Here is a 22,557-nt window from a genome sequence, read left to right on the forward strand (position 1 = left end):
GTCATTTTCACTACTTTTAAGTCCCTGACAAGTGGATTGCAGATTCTTTATATACCCAAAATAAAGTTTAACAGCAATAAAAGGTCATAATTTAAAAAGTTGCAAATTCTAAGGTTTATTTTTGTAAATGTATACTCACAAATTACTAATTGTTAAACTGTACAATTCTTGTATCTTTCACAGTTCTGAAAGATGCATCATATTCAACTTGAAAAATGTGTCACTGGATTTATGCATCATTTCTGCACTTGGCTGTACTCCAAGATAAATATCATCCTTTATGTATGAAGGAGATGATATTGTGGACTATAATTACTTTTATAAAATAAATTTTGCCTTGAAAAGTTAACATATCAAATATATTAGAACCAAAATTTACACTCACACACACTCACTCACACTCAATTTCTGCATTTCAAATATAAATATTCCATCTTTATCTACACAACTTTTTAGACACTGGTTGCTTTTGCTTTGAGATTTAAACCCACATTTATAAGGAAGTTGAAAAAAGTTATACTATTTTAAATTGTTGACAAAAACAGAAAAGAAATTAAATTAAGTCTTACAAATATAAATTGTTTGACATTTCACACAAAAACAAGGATGCCGAGTGAGAGGAATCACACTCAATCCTTAAATCATCCCAGTGAGTCAGATTATTGCAGCGGTCTCAAACATTGTTTGAGGGTACATACAATACCATATGTGCCGCAGTAGCTAAGCATGATGGGGTGAATTAATGCCTAGTGAAAGCCTGAACTCTAAATTCCCTTGCTTTTATTAGTTTAAATAGATCTTTGCCATTGTTTTAAATATCTTTTTTCATATTTCATCTCCTACAGTTTTAGAAATTTGAAAGGTTGCCCCAAATGCTAAGCATTAATGTAATATTAATATGTTCTTCATTTCATATCTGACCATTTAAATCTCTACTCATATTAAATTCTCGGAATAAAGTTTCCTTTAAGCTACACAAGAATTGTTGGCCATTTGAACAATGTTTATGATGGACACAATAAAGTAGCTTAAAACATACCTCTGGTTTCTTCATTATCTCTACGAAAAACATGTGATTCTTCATTGGATAAATAATAATTAAAACATCTCCAAAATCTGTTGGTATAATACCCCTGCGGTAGTTCCTGGTGTGCTCAGACCAGACGATGTGAACCTCATCATTTCCCAAGTGACGAAGCTGCAACAGCAAATTGGCTCTTTATTAATCAGAGTGATAACAACAGTTTATGAGGGGTCATGGCTTACAAATTGAATTACAATGCTTGACAGTAGAAATATTTCATTACAGAAAAGGTTAAAATATTGCTTTTTCTCTGCTTGTTGGAATTAAAAGCAACTAAATAACTTGCCTCATTCAAAACACATTGTTATTTAATGGTTTAATTAAGTAATTATCAAACTATCAACTTGCATGAGGTGTACATGCACAGTATATATACAGATTTCTGTGCTAATCTGGATTACTAGATCAAAATGTTTATTAGCAGAACATTTAAATTTAGTTAAAATATTATAGTTTTCACAGTGATAGTAATTACTATGATTCAGGTTGCAAACACACTTTCCATTGTGATTTCCCATATCCTATTTTCTCAGACACCTGAAAGATTCACTTTTGGGTCTGACACTTACTGCGCTATATCTGTCAGAAGGCAAACTGTGTTTTGAAAATGTGAGCAAAATCTCTGAAGTAGTTTTTGAGTTATGACAGAATGGGAGAAAAGTACCTTTTTAAAAAAAACGTAAAATATGTCTGAAGTTTAAAGTTGAAATGTAGCATAGAAATAGTCCTTATTAAGTAGTAGTGCCTTTTCTTTGTGAAGAAAAAAATGTTTGTGATTTAACAAAGGTAAAGTCATTTGAAAATTACATATTGAGCATCCACAATAGACTGTTTCTGCTATACACTTTACCTTGACATTATATCTATTATTAAAGGTGAAATTTACCCCTATGCAGTGGGCTAGCACAAGACCTGTGCAATACTTAAGTTCCATTTAAACCTTAAAATAGATAAAGCTGGTGATTAAAGTGAAGCATAGGCCTTGTTCTGGCCTTCTGTATAGTGATGAATTTCACTCTACTAGAATTGGATGGTAATTTGTAACAGTAAAGGATTTCTATCAAAGTTGCAAAACAACATTGCGAGGATCAGAATGCTAACAGTACCTTTGCTTAGGACATTATAGGTTAATAATACCTGGGATTTATACTTGGGAAAAGCAAAATAAGACCTGTTCATACAATACCTCAAGTTCACAGCTCATTATTTGATTTTACTTGACACAGAAAAGTTGCTGAATTTATTTCTCTGATTTATATGTACAAATGAAAAATCCATTTCAATCCTATCTACAAAACAAGTAATCATCAGTCCCTCATTCCTCAGTTTGAAATGTGTAAACACTACACAAAGTATTTTTTTCCTGGACCAATACAGATTAGCGTAAATTAACTTTCTCACTATCATGCCCATGGCTACGAGCATTTCATTATTTTGTAATGATATCTGATGATTGAGATAAAATAACCATAATGTGTGAATATTGTGTGTGTGTATATATATATATATATTTAGCAATATTAAGCGGTGGTACTGTGAGAATATACGGTGAAATCTTGGTTCCACTGAAGAAAAGCAAAACTCCCACGATTTCACCCATAGTGAGCAAATAGATTCAACTATAAAACATAAGAGTGACCACAAACAAGATGTGAAGCAAATTTGCTACTGAAAAAAGAAACTACCTGGGCTACACTAATACATACATTTCACCTATTCAGAAATAGTCTGTATTAATCTAACAAAAGGTAAAAGGAATGTGGAAGGGAATGTGGTGTGTTAATATATTAGTTTACTAGCTGAACAACAGTAAGAGCTCAAATCAGGCCACCTGTATTCACTGAGTAGAATTTTTGAAAACAGTTCAATGGGATTATTTTTGGAAGTGCTATGCAATGTAAATGAGGATTAATATATACAGATGTATAGAAAGCAGTGAGCAAAACATAGGACCAAATCCTTTTAAAAAAGGAACATCTTTTTTAATCATATGAATTCTTCAACCAATGATTTCTTAAATTTATCAGCACTTTTCATTCTGAAGAATCCCAAAATACTTTACAAACATTACAGTGATTGCTCCACCTATGTCTGAAATACAGCCACGTCTAGAGCGTTAACATAGTAGCCATTCTGAATCAGCAACGCCATATTTTGTAGAAGGACTTAGATGCAAGAAAACATCCAAAATAGGAAGAAATCAGGCCAAAAGAATGTAATTTCGCTAGTTGTCATTTAGCCAGGAAACAATGGCTTACGCCTCTACCTCTTGCAAAAACCACAATGACATACTTAATCATCACATGATTGGCGCCTTGGTTTTATCTTTTCTCAAAGATATCTCCCTTCAGCAGCACAGTGCTCCTTAGTACAACACTTTTGGCATCAGTTTAATACTCACTTAGAAGACAGACAGACACCTACTGAATCATGACCCTTACTTCCTATAGCTCCTAGGGTTCTCTGAGACGTTACCCATCCAAGTACTCGCAAGGCTACATTCTGCTTCATCTATGAGATATAACACAATCACAGCCCAAAGTAATGTGCCAGAAACATACATTTGCTTTATATTAGAATGATAATTGCCTTTAAAGCATAAAAGACCATTTTATCATAATATTTCTAAAAGGACATATCTCCTTGATCAGTATTATTATTATTTGTACTACAATAGTGCCTAGGAGCCCTAGCCATAGACCACATTGTGTTAGGCACTGTACAAACACAGAACAAAAAGACAGTCCCTACCTCCAGAGACTTACAGTCTAGCGTACAAGACGAAAACCAACCAATCGATACAGACAGACGGGAGTACAAGGAAACAACGAGACAATATTGGTCAGCATGACAGGCAGTGGTTTCTCCACACCAACAGCTTAACCATTGTCAGGTTTTTTGTCGATATCATTGCAAAGGAGAATTTTGAGGGGGGATCTGAAGGTGGGTAATAAGGTAGCTTTGTGGATGTTTATGCCAAATGCCTTCCAAACATATGGGGCAACAAGGGCAATAGCACAAGGTGCCTGTTTGAAAATTTAACAAGTGGGCAGTAGAGGCTGGCATCATGGGTCATACAGAGGCAAACATTGACAGCTCAGTAGTGAATGAGAGATAAGTAGGGTGGGGATTTACTATGAAGGGCCTTGAAAGTGAACACAAGCAGTTTATGTTTGATTCAACAGAGAAGGGAGAGCCTACGGTGGGATTCAAAGAGAGAGGTGACATTGTCAAAGTGATGGGCTAGGAAAAATTTAGCAGTAGCATTCTGAATGGATATGAATGCCAAAAGATCGCATTTCTCAAGGCCAGAAAAAAGAATGTTGCATTAATCAAGGCGCAAGATGATGAGAGCTTGGGTGAGAGCTTTAGTGGATGTACAAAGGCCATGTCTTAGAGATTTAGATATAGCCTGGCTATGAGGACCCAGAGATACTGGAGTTGAAGGTGACACTCAGGTTATGGCCTGTCTGACAGTCATGATGGTGGCACTGTCCACAGCAATAGAGAAAGGAGATAGTAGGGAAGATGTCGGAGGGGAAAGATTAGGAGCTCTGTTTTAGCCATGTTAGCTAGACATTCACAAGATGTCAGAGAGGCAGACTGAGGCTTTACTTTGAACAGAAGACAACATGGTGTAGAGACATAAATCTGTGAGTTGCTGGCATGGTTGTTAAATTTGCGTTCGCAGATGAGATTACCCAGAGATGAAATGTATAGGCAGAAGAGAAGGGGACCTAGAACAAAAGCCTGTGGAAGCCCCACAGAAAATTAGAGGGCAGATGAGGAAGGATATGCTGAAGGAGAGCTTAGAGAGTTAGGAGGGGGACCAGGAGAGGATTTAGTCTTGTAAACCAATGGAGGAAAAGATTTCACTGAATTTTCAGTTAACTCTGACAATATTGATTATATTGTTATAATACTGTACTTATCAGCTTTTGTGTTTTGCTAAAACATCGTTATATTGCCAGTGACACAGAACAGTAAAACCATAATACACTAACTGTAGACTTCTTACTTGGATCACTGAAAAAAAATAATGTTTTGGATTTTGTGTGATATATATCTAAAGCTTCTGAGCACAAACTAAACAAAAAAGGAACAGTTTTGGCTATAGTCAAATAAGCAAATAAATGAATAATCCAGAGCAAAAGTGATGAGTTCTCTCTCCTCCAATATACGTAGTTTGAAAAAACCAACCAACTGACCACGAAAAGGATGAAACTGGAAAATAAGACAAAGAAGTAGACTGTCGTTTTAAATTGAGCCCTGCTCTGAAAGATACCGGAGATGTACATTAGCAAATACTCAAGGAAGGAAGCTCTTGCAGTTGTTTGCATTTTCCTTCTCAAAACTTAATAGATTAGTATTAATTTATAAACTGCACATAAAGACAACTTTAATAATGTGAATAAGATTTACACACATTTTTAACCACACATTTGTTCAAGTACAGTAGTTTCCTTAATGTCTCAATTAGATCAAACCATGAATATACATATAATTTTGGTCAATTTATAGCCTCTAATTTGAATTATGCCATCATTAATCATGTCTCAGCTGCACTCCCTCAGCTAGAATATGTGCTTCAGAATGTACTTGTCAGTTACAGCACAAATGCTCATTTTTCAAGCCTTACAAAAACAACTCCATGTTCTGAGGCTAGTCGTGCGCCACTTCCACTCACTCACTTGAGTAAATAGTTTTAAAGGCACTCTGCTTTAGCTAGTCTGCATGCTGCCTGCCAGGCAACACGCCACTGCTGACACTGGTCATGGTACACACCTAATAGTCTGACCTCCTTTTCCTACTAATTGCATTACTTAGCCAGCTGGCTCCAGAAAGGAGTCGTCTGTTTGATTGAAGAATTCCTGCTTTTGGGTAGGCATGGCTGCTACTTTTACTAAGTAACAGTGAGGCCTGACATCCCCATTGTTTGTCTGACAGTGAGCCCATCCTAAAATCTAAGTTTTATTTGTAAATTAACCAAGAAACTTCCTGCCAGAACAGCGCTGCCTGGAGACTGATAATGTGTGCCTTTCATTCCCTTTCACTCTTACTGTATCACTGCCAATTTGTTTTTCTGCTGCTGGCCAGCCTTAGGCTATAAAAGCCTTGTAAGACATAAGTGCAATTATAGTCCTGGAGTCAAATGAATTGGACAAATCCAATAGCACAGCTCTGTCCCCACTTTGCAAACCCCTACAGCTGTTAGATTAGCTGCTAAAAATCTAATCTAGCTATAGCTAACAAATTTCTGAAGCAAAGGAGCAAGAGTTCAGCATAGGGTTGCAACCAGATTTCTGAATTGAAAACGTTCTACTATGACAAAGGAGAAGATGGAATAAATCACTTTGAAATTTTGCAGCTCATTTTTAAACTGTTAGGTATAATTTAGTTAGACTAAGACAAGGAACTGTAGGATGCTGTTACTGAGATTGATTTTTATTCTAGCTGTGAGATATCTGATAAAAGTTTTAACACTAATGATACTAAATCTTACAGCTGGAAAAGGTACCAGTTGAATTTTGATTATGTCAGTAGGAAAGTTTTTGTTCAGGGCCAAGTCTTTTAATATTATTTGGAGTTGTAGTATTTATTTTAAAAAGAGCAACAACATTTTTAATATGAAAACCTGATTTTCAAATATGTAAAGGAAAAAATATTTGTATTGTTGTTGTCTACAGAATTACTGGGCCAAATTCATCCCTCATGGATGTGCACTACTTTTAGTGAATTTTAAACCAGAAGTGGATGCATCCCCTTGTGCCTAAAAAACAAAACACCATAACAAAATATTTAGGTGGAGTTACTGCATCAGACTATAATTCCACAACCCATAGAATATATAGCCCGCTGTACAACTGCAGTATTTACAGGATGCTTCCTTGGCTAGCAGAGGTAAGACTTTCTGTTATACTCTTGGGTTTACAACCTCAGTAAGATGATCAGCACTCTGATTCTTCTGCCTGGAGACAAGCAGAAAGAATAGAGCAAAGAACAGAGATATGAAAATAGAGCTACTGGCCTAGGAGCCACCAGGTTTCACGCAGGATAAAGCGTTATTTAGAATCTGCCCGGTGGAAGCAGAGGGAAAGAGAGGAAGAGAATGCTACCCTTCTCCCATCCTTGAGTGGCAGCACACTAGGATTCTCACCTCTCAGTAATACAAGTTTTTTTTTTTTAAATAGCATTGGATATTTCTGTAGCAGCAGCAAATGAATGAAAACTACTCAAAAACATGAGGTCTTAATGCAACAATATATAATTCTCTTTCTCTGCTCCTGTTAGGAAGTTATGACAGGGAAGGGAAGGAGTAGAAAACTCCTCTTGACATTCTTCTCCACTGATTTAAGATGGAAACATGGATTCCTCCTACGTGAACATTTGATACTCTCAAATAACATCAGTCCTGTTGTGAATATGGCAGATACTCTCACCAAGATCTCGCATCTCTCTCTCTTTCTCACTCCTGGACGAGTGACATGACAAACCCAATCTTTTCATGACTTGTTCTGGTCAGGTATTGACTCATGTGCAAAAAAAAAAAAAAAGGTGTGCGTGAGGGCAACTAGGACATTTTTCTTCAAATTGAGCTGCACGGGAGAGTCACATGGACATGTTTATTCAAGCACATAGTCCTATCTGGTTCTATTGGTATATAGACCTCTAACCGTGGGATTTCATAGCTTAGTTCTCTGAACTGGTCTGCATACTGCTGTTGGAGTCCCAGTGGATTATTGTTTTTGGGGATTTCAACATTTATACTGATATCAGCTCTTTTGGATCAGCAAGTAAGATTCGAAGAAATGGACACCTTGGATTTTACTGTAAGGATGAGGAAGGCTCCCATAGGGTTTGTTGTATATTCATCCTTGTCTTTGGAGCTGGTTTGGATATCACAAATACTCAGGCTCAAACCATCAGCTCACTGGTTTCACTGTGAACCTTATTTCATATGTATTATCATTGCTAGAACCAAATCTCACAGACCCCAGTGAAGATATGATCTGAAGGCAATGAGATTGCATAGGTGTGAATGAACACCCACAGGATCTTTATTACAAATATTATGGGAAAAGGAAAAGACACAGCTTGACTATCAAAAAATAGGGTGAGTTTGCAGGGCGAGTAGTCAGAAATTCCATCTTTCTAATGTTAACTAAGCAAATGTGATATGGAAATCAACATGACAATGAATATGGCACCTCACAATGACATTTTACAGTTATTTCTCAGGGCACAACCGTATTTTAAAGCAAATGAGGTAGCTATGGTTCCATTACTGATAGATCTTAACAATTCACTTTACGAGGGTAGGGTGCTGACCATCCTTAAACCATGCAGAAGTTTGCCAACTGTCCAAAATATCTCTGATCTTCTGGAGTGCCCACCAGTTACTGCTCAATCTTAAACAAATAAGTAGCTGGATATCAACAAAATTCTGAGCTGGTTTCCGTCTGGGTTCTGGCCATCCTTTGAAGCTGAGACTACTTGTCAGGATTGTGAATGATCAAATTATGGTTTTAAATTGAAGTCGGTTGGTGATTTTTGTTACTATAACTCATCACTTTTCTTTCACTCCCTTTCTTTTCCTTTATTAGACTCGATTGCTCATTTATTCATCCATGTTTGTACTTTAAGAGAATGATATTTTATCACATTATATTGCATGTGTTTTTATTCTATTGTACTGAACTCTGAAGGTTTTGACAGTGAGGCAAATGAAATAAAATGATTGTTATTATTATTACTAATAATGGTATTTGATGCTGCCATGGAAATGCAGAATCCAATGTTCACAAGGCACTGCATTCGGGGAATCTAGTTGCAGAATTTAACTCCCATGTGCTGCAGAATAAAGAGGGGCTTGCATACATAGTACAATTTATGTTCCATACAAATTTTGATTTGAGCATATGAAGATTAACTCCTATATTTCAAAATAATGTACTAATAATATCTTAGAAATTTCTATCATAGTAAATGATATAAATGAGTTACCTTTTTGGTCAGTGAATCATCAGAATCTGACGGCATTCTTGTGGACACATGAAAAATGACTTCCACAGTAGAGGTAGCGTAATACGGTGCTGTTTGTCCTGTGCTGCCATTACGTTGCAGACCACCCATAAATCCACAATGTGTTGAAAGATCAACCTTATTGATATAAAAGGGGAAACAACAAGGAAAAAACCTTCTCCTTACTGAGCCACATTTAAAGGATATTATAGCATAGTCAACTCTGTGTGTGTATGTATATTTAAAGTGTTAAGGCTTTAATTTTCTGCGTGTGTGTGTGTGTGGGGGGTCTTTGCACAACATTTTAGGATACACCAGCTTTCCGTTTCTGTAAGCTGCTAAAAAGAAATATCTCTAAAACTAATAACTAGACAGTCATAATGGAGACAAGGTGATTTGCTTACCTGTTAATATAGTTTCTTTTAGTCTTTAGTGGGTCATTACAGACAAGTGGTATTCTATGTTTCTACTACCAAATGACAAGAGGGATCAAAATAATTCTGTAACACTATGCTCCTTTATTCTGACTAATTCTGTTTGAGCAAATCAGTTCAAGAAACCTCAGAGTAACGAACCACACCTATGCACCCTTAATTAAAAATCAGTGTCAAATACAGAGAAAACACGAACAGGGAAACATAGGTGAAATGAAGAGCCTCTCTTGCTAAGTGCAGTTACCATTACAAGTTAGTAAAAAATATGAATATCTAAAAGGGCACATGCTCACTACTGCTTCAGTCTTAAAAAACCTTTATAACTGTAAAACCCCACTTTTAGGCAAAGGGAAGTCAAAGTTTCCACTCCACAGTTCAGCAATCTGGGCTGACCCATTAAAAAGTAAGAGAAGCTAAAATTAGAGCAAGAGAACTATCTGTTTTCTCTTATATCCTATGGATCAGTGCAGACAGTGGGAACTTTAATGGCAATATCACTATAGGCATTACTGTAACAACAATCAACAGACCATATTATAAAGGGCTTCCTTGCAGGCATGCCAAAGTAGCAGTGGCAAGAGAAATGATGTAGGAATGCCTAGGTTACAGCCCTGCAGAGTTCTAGAAGGAAGGCATCTCTCTTTCTGCCTGTAAGATGGCTAAAACCCTGTTAAAGTGGGCTCTGATGGTTGGAAGGTGATACCTGCTTTAGACCACAGAGGTGAGAGAATGACTCATAGGTGTATCTGGCAATTAAGTCCTTCAACTCCCTCTACTGCTGTAAGATGAACAAAATGTCAGATGACTGCTTCTAGGGCTTTTTTAAGCATGACCCCCAGTTTCTTCTTTACATTAAAGGTATGCAGTAATTCTCATTATTTAGAGAGGAACAGAGAAAAGGAAGGACTCTCTTCAGCCAATCTGTCAGGGAAAGGATCATGGGAAAGGAATTAGTGAGCGGCCAATTTGGTTATCATTGCATTTTGATTAAAGATTCAGTAAAGATCTTTGAAGGGAAGGGCCTGAAAATCTTCCATTCTCTTAGCTGAACTGATGGCCTCTAGAAAAATTGTCTGAAGGGTGGAGAATCTTTTGGAGACTTGTCTTACAGGCTTGAAGAGAAAACACAGGAGGACATACGAGACCAGGTTCAGATCGAAAGGGAGTATAAACAGATGGGAAGGGACCAGAGCCTTGGCTTGTTTATTGCCTTATTGCCTTTGGTTCTGATCTAAAAAGAAATGGTTCAAATTTGCTTACCTTACATGTCAAAAGCTGTTTTTTTCTGTTAGCCATGCAGACTCAGCCTCTGAGCTGAAAGCTAAGCAAGGTTCTTTTTACTGTTTCATGCATTATCACTAGCATTATGGATCCCCGAGGTCAAATTCTGCCTTCAGTTGCACCTCAATAGGATTGCACAGCGTACATGAAGACAGAATATGGCCATGCAGTTGGACCTTAATTAACAATCCTCTTGATGGTATGTGATCCAGAACAGAATCCAGCTCACTCTTCCCCTTGCTGCAGTGGCTCTGCAGGGCTAACAGTAAACAGCTGTAAACATGTACTTTTCTCACTGACGCAAGGAGAGTAAGAGGAAAGACATGGAGCAGCTCTGTTGAAGAAGAGGATTCCATTTTTGGAGTCATTTTCTGACCATAATTTTCTTTATGGAATAGGGCCACTTCTGGGTTGAGATTCCACTGGCCTTTCTCATTGCTAGTTTTAGCACTCTAGCTCACCTGTGCTAACACACGTCTGTCTATTTGAGCTGGAAGGCACACTTCCAGCTGCAGCAGACACATACCCTGAATGGATGAGGTGATATACTGCACCAAGGTGCCCTGGATCAAATGAAGAATACTGGGATGCCACTAGCCTAAGATCTCAATACCTTCTAATGTAACTTTTCCATTAGCAGGGAAAGAGAAAAGACGTACTACCTCTAGCGTATAGGTGGTACAAGGCATCAACCTCAAGAGCATCATCCTCATTCAAAAGGTGGACAGCAAAAGAGGAGCTTCTGTACCTTCCCATTTCCTGGTATAATGTTTATGTCCCTGTGGGGTAAATGCCCATAGCTGTCATATAAGGAGAATACCTAGAGCTGTGGTTCCCCTTAATGGATCTGACGGAGGATTAGCCAGTCTGTTCTGCAATTCCTTTTTTGAGACTATGTGAATGGCAAAGAGGGTGATTAGATTTCTCTCTACCCATAGAAAGACATAACATGCTTTTCATTATTTTCCAGGTTTTTTTAATGCCATGAAGGCTGACTATGCAAGTGACCATGGTTAAGTTCATCTTCATCACTTTGCCCTTTAGATCACAGCTGAAATGAAGGACAAACTACTCTGGCCAGTGGCCTTAGTTTCAGAGGTGCTAAGCATCTACAGCTCTCATTCAATTCCACTGGAACAGTGGGTTCTCAACACCTCTGAAAATCAGGTCCTTAGTTCCCAGGCAGTTAGGAGCTCTCTGATTTAATCTAGCAGCCTTATGCTACTTTGTGACAAAAGTGAGCAGTACAGGTCAAGAAGCTACAGATGACCCATAGTAGAGAATATCCTTTCACAGTCAACAGCCCAGGGATAAGTTCAGGTCTAGTGGAAGAGAGAGTAGCTCTAATGGGTACAGAAATCTCATGAGTCAGAGCTGAAGAGAGTACTTGTGGAAGTGAGCCCATAAATAGATGGATCTATTTATTGAAGTTGTTTATTGAGTGCTAGTCTTTGTAGTATGCAAGCTTTCTAGGCAGAGCAACATGAACTTTGAGGTAGGCCTCTGCAAGAGCAGAGATCTGATCCCTGAAAGCCTAGTGACTCAAGGCTCTAGGAAGAACAGCTTGCCTCAGTAAATACTGAGTCAGGGTAGGGGTAAAGGATTTCTTGGACTATAACTTCGCTCTGGGATTATAGTAAGGATCGGACAATACCTCTTGGAATATCTGGTCTCAGAATGTGGCTCAGATGAGTAGGTCTTCCACAGAAAGATGTGTAAAGAGGTTCTCCCACTAATGAGTAACAGTTAACATCACCATCACTTTGATGGAAATCTGGGGGTCAATGGCAAGACCAAACTCTAGGGCTTTGTAACAACAAACCACTGTCTGGCCTGACCTACGGGAAACAGGAGAAAACTTGTTTTGTTCTGAAACATGTCAAATGTAACACAAGCTGCTCCTACAGTAATTCCTCTAATAATTTAAAGCAAATTTCTCTCTCTTTCTCTTTTTTTTAAAAAAAAAAAAGTTAATGGAAAGTTGCATTTAGGTTGCTGCCCTGAGCTCAGCTCCCTGAAACACCTGATGGTAAGAAATATTTCACAATTGAATAAACTATTAAAATACAAATATATAAAAATAAACAATTGAAATTAGTACTTTTAGCCTCCTTTTTTTAGAAACTATTTTCTAAAATATTTCACAGTTTACATGTGGCAGGGAGTGCTTAACATATGGACTGTCAGGATTCTGCTTTGTATATTGCTCAGCATTTTTTTAAATGAACTTCTACCAAATATCATGCAGTAAGTTAAAATTATTTCTCTGGTTTTGAAAATTAAAATATGCGTAGCTAATATACAATTTACCCATTTTAAAAATGTTGATTTCAACAACCCTACAAAAACATTTTAAGTTTGCTACTATTACCTCCCAGCCCAATCCAGCAACAAAATCTTCATATGGTTGGCTTCCTCTTGCATTGGACAATATTGAGCATTTGTCCTCTTGTCCTTCTGCAATGTAAAACACTGCAATCTTGTGAGTTTCACGGCTGCAATTAGAGGTAACAAGAAATCTAAGTTCATTTTAAAATGTGGAGGTTACTTACTGTAACTGGAGGTTCTTTGAGATGTGTGGTCCCTAACCATAGTCCACGCATGGGGCACACATGTGCGCCATATGCCCAAGTCTAGAAGTTCCTCAGAGCAATGCCTGTTGGCCTGCACGTGCACAGTAGCTCTCATGCTCCCAACAGAAGATGTGAGGCAGTGAATATTGACGCTTCTCCAGTTCTTCCTCTTACTTCAATCCAGCAGTACCTGCTGCACTACCTGGTTCTAATATGGCCTCATTGATGGGTAAAGTCACCTTACTTGGTCCTTGAGACTCTAAGATGTCCAAGAGCTGGTGTTGAGGGTCCTGGACCTCCTCTAAAGGGATTTGTAGTAACTGGCCACTCTTTGTAATAGCTCCTGGTAATGGCAATCGTCATTTGGCGGAGAAGGAGTGACTGCTTCATATGGGAATGACGAAGAGGTACCCATTGGAACTGTTGGTACCTGCTGATTTGGTTCCACCTCTTCCTCCTCTTACACTGACAGAACTGGCTGGAGAGAGGGAGAGAAGCAGTACAACTCCTGAGAGGGGCTAGGACACCTTCCATAAAGATTCAATGGACTCCAATGAGGCTAGAAAGAGGGATCAATTGGTTGCAGGGGACCCCAAGGAAATCAGTTTCAGCAGTCCCTGGGGAAGTTGTACAAGGGAGAATGGTGAGTATAACCTCTTGACTGTCTATCGGGCTTGAGTGCCTCTATGGAGGCAATGGTATGGCCATCTCCTCTGATTCATCCAAGTCCAAGAACAGCTGCATTGGTAGTGGCAGTGCCATCAGTACCAGGGCATTCCTGATGGTTGGAGGTGAGAGAGCTCCTGGGACAGCGATGTAAAGTCCTCCTCCCGAGTAAGGATATCTTTTAGGACAGTGGTTCTCAACTAGGGGGCCGTGAGCAGATTTCAGGGGGTCTGTGAAGCCGGGCCAGAATTAGACTCGCTGGAGCCCAGGGCAGAAAGCTGAAGCCCCACCACCTGAGGCTGAAGCCTGGGGCCCTGAACCCTGCCACCCGGGGCTGAAGCTGAAGCCTGAGCAATGTAGCTTTGTTGGGGCCCCTGTGGCATGGGGCCCCAGGCAACTGCCCTGCTTGCTATCCCCTAATGCCGGGCTGGCCCTGGCTTTTGTATGCAGAAAAGCAGTTGTGGCACTGGTGGGTTGTGGAGTTTTTATTGCATGTTGGTAGCGGGGGGCGCTCAGAAAGAAAAAGATTGAGAACCCCTGCTTCAGGAGGGCTGGGCCAGAAAGAAGTGGAGACTGAGGATAAGGAGGAATATATCCTCCGATATTATATAAGTCTTGGTATGCCCCGATGTCTGATGGGTTCCTGCAGTTAAGTCTGATGGATCCAACACATCAACAACAACTGGATAGTCTTTAGATGGACGAAGTGGTACCAATGATGGATTTGGAGCAGAACTCAGACAGAACTGGCAAGTGTCCGTTCTTATGCTTTGGTACCAGGGTGACTGACAGAATTGGCGGACCTTTCTTTCTATGTATCTTGCCCTCAGATCTGGGGGACTTCATTGGAGCTGGCTCCTTAGGTTCCGTTTGCGACATCTCACACAACCCAGACTGGCTTGGTGAGGAAATGCGTTTCTTACAGACAGTCCTCAACAGGGATCTGTCCTTGCACTCATGAGAGTGCCCTCTACGCTCATGAGGAGCCCGAGAAGAGTCGTCCTTGGGTTTCGATGTTGACGGCACTACTCCAAGGCACATGCTAGGTAGGTGAGGATGGTCTCCCTGGTCTGGATCGGAGAGGGGCCCCATAACTTTCTCCATCAGGTGCTTCTGTAGGAGAAGCTCCCAGGCTTCTTGAGTTCTGGGTGGGAAGAAGCAGCAAATATTGCACTTTGCAGAGATATGCGCCTCACCCAAAGAGTACAAGCATAGTTGATGTTCATGACAGATGGAAAAGGATTAAGGGCAGGAGATACGATTTTTGAATTGCAGGACTTTGGGGCACAGTCCCAGAGCTGGCGGAGGGGATCCCCAACTGGAGAAAAAGAAATACTCGATACTATATTATAACTTTTTAACTACTAACCTAAGAATATAACTATATACAAATAGATTATACAACAAAGTGAAGGAGGACAAGAGTCCGACTCAGGCCATGCGGTGGTAAGAGGGAACTGGAGAGACGTCAACCCTCACTGTCTTTTATAACACTGGTCAAGAACACAAGGAGAGCTCCTGCACTTGTATGGACCAATGGACACTGCTTTGAAAAACTTCCGAACTTGGGCGCATGGCAAGCATGTGTACCCCACATGTGGAATATACATAGGGACCATAACTTGAAGAACAACTTGTTAGTTCAATTAATTTTTCTTCAAATTAAGAGCAGTGTACTCTGAAATGTGACTATATAAAAATCACACCATTTTACGCAACAGATCTGATCCTTGTAGGAATACAGTCATGTCCTACTTAAGTGGCAAAAACTAATTTTTATCATGTTTTACTTCTGATTACACTGAAGAGTCAACACCATAGGGGAGAGTGAACTGGATTCTATTCTTTTTGTGCATCAGCAAAAAATTGATTACCTAATTACAATTACAGGATTAAACACTCACATCTGTGCAACCTCACTGAAGAGTTGCCCAGGTATTAATGAGGGCATAATTTGGCCTGTAGAATCTTAATTACTGATGTAGAAGAAGGAAAAAACATTCATGGACTTTCAGAACCCAAGCTGAGTCTGACAAACCCAGGTGTGTAAAAAAGGGTTTTTTGGGGGGTAAACTGAGCATATTTGTTATGAAAATTATTGGGACACAATAATGCCCCACAATGCTATCTTTACAGTCATTTTTCAAAGAAAAAAATCACATTTTAAGTAATGGCAAATAGTACACAACATTCAGAACTCTATTCTGCCATTGCCTAGTTCTAAAGAGATGGGTTTGAGCTTGCTCTTTAGAGGACTGCTATTGTCATATGAATCATTTTGAAGAAAATTCTTCTTTGGGAAAATATTCCTTGGTTAATATACATTCAGAATAGCTCCTTTCACCTACGTCATTATGGACACTGACATGAAAACAGAAATATATATGACTCCTTAAACAAAAATCCTGCTACTTATATTCAGTCTCATACATAGTGGCACCAAAAGTAATTTGCTCACTCCAGCTAAAAAACAACAACCAAGAAACCTTTTCATTTCACACTTGTGAAGAGGGTGTCACCCAAATGGACTGAAAGCATGGGGAAAACAGTAATAGGCTGATTTACTGATTCTCTCACCAAAAACTCAATATATTGAATTGAATACACAACAACAGGTATTTACATTGCTAACACAGGCAACTTCTTCTGGGAATGATTAGTTTTGGGAATGCTGTTGTGGTGCCCTCCCTTGAAAATGTGGCCTTTAACATTAGAACTGTTGAGTAAGTTTCACTTACCATTGACGGGAGTCCAGATTTTTCAACTCTCTCAATAATTTAGAATTTTTCTTAAGTAGATGAAAGCTTTTTCTATAGATACATAAAACAAAGATTTAAGGGAAAATGCATCATAGAATATATGTCATGAGTTTCATAATTCACACAGCTAAATAAAAGGATGACTTAAAATATACATTAAAAAATTCCATGCATTATGACTAAACTGCATCAGTTCTGTCCTTTATACCCCCAACCAGCAAAACACTGAAAAATGCTCTTTCCCCAACTACTAATCAACCTCACAGTTCTCTCTCTTTTTTTCAATATTTGAGGAAACAAAGGTATTTTTCAGCCTATCCTGAAGCTAATCAAAGTGGGCCATTTCAGACCCAGGGACCCTTCTCTTCGAGAATGCTATGCCAGTGGCTCCATCTGATTAGTACAAGGGGACACCAGCATGAGCATCTTTGTAAATCACAATTGTGGCAGTATAGCACAGGGAAACTGAAGACTTCTTCAGCTTTGTGAGATAGCAGCAGCATTACAAGCATATATTCATAGATACACGCTTACCTTCTATCCCAAGAATTCATTCCTAAGTCGTTTAGCAACAGCCTACAGAAATAAAATGGTGCTTGTGGTTCAGCAGAACTTGGTTCTTCTTCACTCGCTATGTTCATATCAAGATCAGAACTGCATTTACGTACACGCTCGTTTTCTTGGGCACTCTGCCTTATTATGGCTTCTATGATCTCATTCTCTTGAACATGGCTCATACCAAATGGTGGTGGTGATGGCTCATTTAATTTTAGCTGTGGATGTAAAAGGCATTCAGGACTAGTGTTACCAATCTTTTCTAGCAATTCATTAAGAGCATCCTCTCCTTCTTCTGTTTGAGAAAATTCTGCCTGGGCCTCAAATTGCCCTTCATGACTGCCCAAAACCACAAATGAATTATTTTCAGTCTGACGTGCTAGACAGCCTTCCAAAGGTCCGTATAATATCGTGCCATCCCAAGAATATTTCCCTGAGATATCTCTGACAATTACTCTTACATCTGAGAGGACTCCTGCTGGCTCAGTATCCACAGTCATTTCTGCAGGAATTTGAAGGTAAGATATAAGAGTACTGTCATTAAATACAAATAATTGCAAGTTTGGACTTCTGAAGACTTCTGAAGACAGCTCAGAAGATTCCACATAAAAGTTGTCATGATTCTCACTAATAAGGCTGTGAAGAATGGCAGGTCCTCCACTGAGGGGATAGTGACTTAAGTGGTTTACTAGATGTGTCATAACCATCCGTGCAGTTAGAGGTATTAATTCCAAGCTTCTTCTTTTTTTTTCTAAAAATCAATCAATACAAAGATAATAATCAACCACAGCAGCAAAGAGTAATTAAAATGAACACCCACACATTTCAATCAATATATAGTCCATGGCAGGTTATAAGGCTGTTTTGATTTTTTTTTCTTTTAAAGCCATCTATTTTTCCATTAAAGAAACATTTTTAAATAATAATAATAATAAAAAACCCACTTTATATTCCTTTTCAAATAATCTTTAGATTTCAAAATTCTCTTTTGGGTATTTTACAGTTATTCTAATTCACATCTCCCTCAAAATGTAGTTATCTGGGTATAAGACTACAATGACATCCTGTGAAAGTGGTTACATTTATTATTGGACCAACTTCTGTGGGTGAGAGAGAGAGAGAAGCTTTCGAGCTACAAAGAGCACTTCTTCAGGTCTTGGAAAGTTACTCAGAGTGTCACAGCTGAATAGAAGGTGAAACAGATTGTTTAACATAAGCAGTTAACATATATTCTAAGGCCCCATTCAAGGTGAAGTGGTCTGTTAATAACCACCACTATCACTGGACAAAAAGAGGGGTTAGTGGGATATGGATTGTTATAACATAATAATTGTTGTAATCTAATGAGGCAGAGCTGATGTATCACTTCCTGATCAATCATAAAGCATTTGTCTATTTGCCATGACAGCACTAGTTTTCCTTGCTAGGTGAGTCGCAATCATGAATTCTCTCTGTATACTGCCAAATTTGATGTAAAACAACACTGATGAAATATTGGTGTGGTCGTGCTGGTCCCAGGATACTAGAGAGACAAGGTGGGTGAGGAAATATCTTTTATTAGATCAACTTATTTCGGTGAGAGAGACAAGCTTTTCAGCTTACACACAGCTTTTCTTCATGTCTGTGTAAGCTGTATTTCACAAACCCCCTGATTTCCCCCTCCTCTTTTTTTTTTTTTTTTTTTTTTTGAAAGAGTGGAATCTTCAAGAACACTTAATTTTACTGCCCCTGTCTACCATCAAAGACAGAAAACAGCTGCCTGCATTCTGTCACAATGGGCTGGAAACAGCTCTTTCTGGACCTAATCAATGATATTCCATTCATCTGCAAAAAGAGGTTACACAAGTGTTGTCAGGTGTTTCCTCCTTCCTACGGGCTGAGCACTGACAAGCCTCTTAATAAACAATACTTAACATGTATACCGTGCTTTACATCTGCAAAGACAGACACACAACACACAGATGATTGTTTTCAGATGTTCTTTGCTGCTACTCCAGTCTAAAGTCTCATTAAATCTTGAATACCATAGTTCTCAAACTGTGGGTTGGGACCCCAAAGTGGGTCACAACCCCATTTTAATGGGGTTGCCAGTGGCATTAGACTTGCTGGGGTAGAAGCTGAAGCCTGAGCCCCACCGCCCAGGGCCCAAGCCCAAGGGCTTCAGCCCCCGGTGGTGGGGCTCAGGTTACAGGCCCCAACCCCCAGCCTGAGGCTGGGGCCCTTGGGCTTTGGTCCCTCCCGCCTGAGGTGGTGGGGCTCAGGCTTTGGTGGGGTTTGGGGGGGCTCTGGCTTCAGTCCCCGCTCCTGGGGTTGTGTCGTGATTTTTGTTGTCAGAAGGGAGTCACAGAGCAATGAACCCAGCCATAGCGTACTAGCAACAGCTTACTTTCATCTTATTTGACATCTTATCATGACTTCTTAGCTGTGTTACATACTCTTTAGAATGAATTTATGGTCCAAACAAGTTCATAATCTAGATCATCATCATCATCACCATTACAGGGCGAGCTGTGATTTAGACCCCTTTCAGTCCCTCTTCAGTGCATCTCCCAGGTGACCAGCCTGGATTCCTGCAAGTCACTTTGGGTGGAACCACATCATCCTAGCATTCTTGGACTAGATTCTGAGTTACAGCTCCCTTACCAACTGTGTTAACCTGACAGGCCCAACTTGGCATGCGGGTTTGGCACCTGCAAGACCATTTCCTCTGGAAAACTGTGACAAAATAAGTTTGAAGTGACACAGAAATAGCTTCTTCAGAACAAAGCATTATTTATTCTTTCAGCCAGAGGTACCTAGCAACAAGAATCAAAGTTTAAAATGATAAAGGTCTATATGCATATTTCCCGTTATCTAAACCCTGATCTTTCCTTGCAGGTTGTAATAAGTTCCAGTCAGCCCAGTTACGCCCATCTCTGGGCTGGTAGAGACAGTCTGCATTGCTGCAGAAGCATGCTCACTCTCTCTCTCTCTCTCTCTCTGTGTGTGTGTGTGTGATGAACACAACTCCAGCTGCTACGGACACCCCACTCAAACCTGCACTCCCCTTCCAGTCTAGGCCAGCATAGTTAAGGTTTTAGTGTACATTTTGATCCTAAGTTTGGCCTTGGAAGAGTAAACTTTGCCAACCTAGTGGGCACTAAGCCAGGGGTTATTTCCCATTTCCCTACAGTTTCCCAAAGGACCCTTGCTATTCCTTGCAGTTTCCCCGTTGGTTCTGCCCTTACAGCATCCTTTGATTTAACTTGCATTCAAACAGGATACTATCAAACTGATATACTGAGGTGCATAAGACATTAAGTGTATTTTTAACTCCCTCATTCTCTACACAGAAAGATGACTATCTCCAAGTTATATAAAGTCTGCTGCAGTTTCCACGGTATGCATCTGATGAAGTGAGCTGTAGCTCACGAAAGCTCATGCTCAAATAAATTGGTTAGTCTCTAAGGTGCCACAAGTACTCAAGTTCTTATTCAGATATTCAGCATTTCTTTCGCTGGGGCATAATCAATCACCTAACAGGCTTCAAGTTCATCCCAACACTGCAACAGGATATCAGTGTCTGTAAAAGTCAGCTGAATCAGGCTGTGAAATAGTGTCCAGGCCTCTGTCCATAATTCATAGTTCATGACAAAAGAACAAAAAACTTGCCTAAGGGCTTTTAACTAGGGCCCCAACCAAAACAAGATACAACCAGGTCTGTGAAAGTTGGCATCTGAGCTAGGTCATTAAGCTTTTATTGTTCAATAGTCATCCTCTCCTCAGTGGGCTACTTCCTGCAAGATGAGCCATGAATCTGGTACCCTACTGTGTGTGTGACTGAGGCAGAGAAAACTGGTTTGAAAAGTGGAGATATCTGCCCTGGATCAAGGATCTTGGTACTGACAGTGAGCAGAGCAGTGCTGAGACAAGGACCAAAGTGGTTAGATACAGAGGACTGCTTTCACGAGCTGTAACTAAGCTGAAAATGCCTTACCTAGTTTATGAGAATTAAAAATCTAGATATGTTAAGCAAACTATTTCTCTTGCTGCAATTCTATTTCTCTCTGTTTTTAATAAACCTTGTTTTTGTTATGATTATTGTTGTATGGGTAGTTTCATGCAGTCTGCCCTCAAAGAGAAGAAAACCCTTACCACCTCCAAGAAGAAGTGCTGAAGGGTAAAGAGGCTCTGGAACCTACACACTCCCCTCTCAGTCTCAGTCAAGGAGTATGAACAAAGGTATTCTATCCCAGCGAGGTGTGTTGTCATTATGCAATAGTGGGTAAACACGAGGTTAGAAGCTGAAGGGCCAAACAGAAGAAAGCTGAAGGGGGTGGGCATTACTCCAGTGCTTGCTGGTTATACAACAAACACAAAAAAGCGCCCAGAAGATCCAATCAAAAGGGAGAAAAAAATGTCCAGTTTACTGCATAACCTTTGGTTTTTAGAATAAATATGTTTAACATTCCTAATGTTGAAGTTTTCATTAATATAAAAATAGTGACAGTGATTTCAAGCTGTCAGATTTCCATATTGTTGGGGAGTATGTCTAATTTTCTTGTGGATGCTGAGAATATTAAAGAAGTGGGAGAAGCAAATAGCAGAAAGCTTTATTAATTTTAATTGATCTTGTAACAATTAACTTTTTGTATTTAACTTATTTTAATTATCCTGGATAGTTACCTTGCAAAATTAATAATCTGCTTTTTGCCTACACTATTATGATATTTTGAATTAAAATACACACTCAGTATTGCTTCTACAATGCCTGTTGCTACTATAGCAGCTGTTACTGTAATGTGTTTCCTCTTTTCTCTGACCTGATTAAACCTATTGTATTGTTGTAGCTAGCTATAATGAGTGATGAATAATGTGATAGGTAAAAGGCATATGTAAATAACAAAAATAAAAAAAGCAGGAAGAATCCCTTTTTAACATTAGTCTGAAAATAGCATGACAGTAAAATAGAAGAGTGTACAAGGCACAAACATATCCAAGATGAAAAACATTTTGTTCTACCTAAAATGACAAATCTCTCTCACGTCTATTTTTATCTTTCTGCTCTTCACAAAATGTACCCACTCAGAAAGAAGTGTGTGCAGAGCAATTGGTTTTAATGCCTCTAACCTTTTCGTTAAACTAAAAATGCAGGTACAAGGGAAGTAAAAAGAAAACATGCTGTCGTGATGAAAATTTGTTCC

General features: G+C 39.2%; 1 protein-coding gene across 5 annotated transcripts in view; it reads right to left on the reverse strand.

The window, feature by feature from the left end:
* Positions 1–22,557, reverse strand: part of RALGAPA2 (Ral GTPase activating protein catalytic subunit alpha 2) — a 303,204-nt gene that overhangs the window by 116,829 nt on the left and 163,818 nt on the right. For all 5 annotated transcript variants that reach the window (XR_007355571.2, XM_048842432.2, XM_048842433.2 and 2 more), the window contains 5 exons: positions 17,354–18,125; positions 16,799–16,870; positions 13,193–13,316; positions 9,089–9,244; positions 1,040–1,198 (listed from right to left, as the gene is read on the reverse strand). Coding sequence is in view for 4 of the 5 variants with exons in the window: in XM_048842432.2 (XP_048698389.2) it covers positions 1,040–1,198; positions 9,089–9,244; positions 13,193–13,316; positions 16,799–16,870; positions 17,354–18,125 (1,283 nt within the window). In the remaining variant the exon portion in view is untranslated. The remainder of the gene's footprint in view (positions 1–1,039; positions 1,199–9,088; positions 9,245–13,192; positions 13,317–16,798; positions 16,871–17,353; positions 18,126–22,557) is intronic.

The sequence above is a fragment of the Caretta caretta genome, chromosome 3 (genome assembly GCF_965140235.1).
Source record: "Caretta caretta isolate rCarCar2 chromosome 3, rCarCar1.hap1, whole genome shotgun sequence".
Lineage (NCBI taxonomy): Eukaryota > Metazoa > Chordata > Testudines > Cheloniidae > Caretta > Caretta caretta.